This window comes from Arachis ipaensis, chromosome B07 (assembly GCF_000816755.2).
Source record: "Arachis ipaensis cultivar K30076 chromosome B07, Araip1.1, whole genome shotgun sequence".
Classification (NCBI taxonomy): domain Eukaryota; kingdom Viridiplantae; phylum Streptophyta; class Magnoliopsida; order Fabales; family Fabaceae; genus Arachis; species Arachis ipaensis.
The window spans coordinates 7,666,779-7,668,851 of record NC_029791.2 but is presented as its reverse complement, the minus strand read 5'-3'; the positions used below and the strand labels follow the sequence as shown (position 1 = coordinate 7,668,851).

The following is a 2,073-nucleotide window of genomic DNA, read 5'->3' as shown; positions in this document are numbered from 1 at the left end:
TCACAAAATCAATTTCTATTAGTATTTGACAAATCTTTTAACAAAAGAGTTACATTATCTTAAAATAATAAAATAATATGAAATAAGATTAGAAATCGTGTTGTCTTTTGTGAAGATGAAAAAATTAAATTGAATCTTCACTCTATTTTATACCTTGTGAAGATTAGTTTAACATTTCACATTAAATCATTACTATTGCAATTAACAAAGACACTAGCATACTTATTAATTTATTTTTTATTTATTAAATGTGTATAATAATAGATTAATAGTACTAAAATATAATTAGTTAAAATAGTAAGTTGCTTATAATATAATTAAAAGATCTTGAGTTTAAGTTTTGGAAATAACAAAAAACTTATGAATTAGATATAATGAAATAACTGATTTTTTATTTTATTTAATTTTGCGTTAAAAAAGAGTGAGACACGCACATATGCGCCCATGTACAAAAACTACACAATGAGTTTAAGAATGATCTTTTTTATTGTTAATTGTTAAATAAATTCGGTGATAAAAATATTTATATTTTTACACATTAAAAAGAAACTTTTTTAACAAATAAAGGTTTGAAAAAAAATGAAATACTTTTATTTTCTCCATAGAGGAGTAATAAGCATGCATCACATAAGTCCGTTTATAACATATACAAATTAAATTTTTTTTTTAAATGAATACATTGAAATTTTAAATGTTATGCATTTTTTATAATTTTTGTAATTGATATACTTTAATATAAATAAAATATCGAGATTAAACATTTCTTATCAAATCCGACCCTAATTAATGTGAGGACTTAGTAAAGTATTGACTACAAACATGATGTTAGTGCATTTTACAGTGAAAAAAATTATATAGTTTATTATCAACTACGAGTTTCTTAATATATGATCGATTATGCATTTATATCAAAGGATTCAAATCATGTATGAATGGCAACAAAAATATGAATTATCATGTTTAAGAGGGCAAGCTTTTGGCACAAACAAAACATTAAATCAATAGAAAATTTTGTTTATAGGCTGATCCTCCTTCAGTTAAATTGGATTATAGATTATTAATTACATATTTTTAGTGACAATTTAGTATTTGCCACCAGCACCACCGGGACCACCACCAGAACTTCCTACATCACCTCCTCCGCTTCCTCCACTTCCACTACTGTAACCACCACCCCAATAATAACCTCCACCATTGCTGTCACCTCCGCCGCCACCATAGCCACCTCCTCCACTTCCGCCGTAGCCGCCACCATAACCTCCACCGTAGCCGTCACCATGATGTCCTGATATGTACACATATTATTACATGATATAAAATCTCACATATAATGTATTTCAAAATAATGTGACTTTGGTAATTATATTAAAAGGAATTGAAATTGATTTTGCAAACTTCAAAGTTATAATTTAGTATGTATAATTAAAGGGTTATGCTACGTGTACATCAAAATTAGTCATCAAAATCAGTCACAGTATAAAATATATAATGAAATACAAATACACATTGAAAATAAATTAAACCACACATGTATTTATATATAAATATATTAGTGGCTAATTTTAGTGGCTGATTTTAGTGTACAAATAGCATTTTTCATAATTAAACTAAAAACGTGTTAAGTAAAAATTACCTAAAATTAAACATGAATTAATTGCTATTTTGAATCAAATTCATATACCTTGCACATCATCTCTAGATGACTTATCAGCAATCACAGCTGAGATGAGAGCCAATCCCAAAAGGCAACACAAGAGAACTGATTTGAGCCTCATTTTTGTTTTTCTTTTTTTTTTTTTTTAGTGGACACTGTAATTTCTTGAGAAGGATGAAGAAAAAGGATGCTTCCACACCCATATATATAGCGGTAAAAAAAAACACTAGAAATTTTGAATGTGAAAGAATTAGTGGGAATGTGGGACCCACCTAACTATTTACATAAATACGAGTAATAAAAACTTTCTCTTTTAATTGCGAGAATCCTGGCATTTTTTCTCCTCATTCTCAGATTTGACTTTTGGTTGGAAATTTTTCGCATTTAGTACCATTTTTCTTTTTGGTCCAGTGGTTATA

The 2,073-nt window shown here is 27.6% G+C and overlaps 1 protein-coding gene across 1 annotated transcript; it reads right to left on the bottom strand.

The window, feature by feature from the left end:
* LOC107608557 (glycine-rich RNA-binding protein GRP2A) lies at positions 975–1,849 on the bottom strand. Its single transcript, XM_016310320.2, has 2 exons — positions 1,682–1,849; positions 975–1,285 (listed from the first exon to the last, which is right to left on the bottom strand). Exons 1-2 carry the CDS (start codon positions 1,773–1,775, stop codon positions 1,083–1,085), a joined length of 297 nt encoding a protein of 98 aa, XP_016165806.1. The 5' UTR covers positions 1,776–1,849; the 3' UTR covers positions 975–1,082.

Coding starts and splice junctions, on each gene's coding strand:
- LOC107608557 (XM_016310320.2), bottom strand. CDS start 1,775: ATGAGGCTCAAATCAGTTCTCTTGTGTTGCCTTTTGGGATTGGCTCTC. Junction 1,286..1,681: donor ATCTAGAGATGATGTGCAAG/GTATATGAATTT, acceptor TGTACATATCAG/GACATCATGGTGACGGCTAC.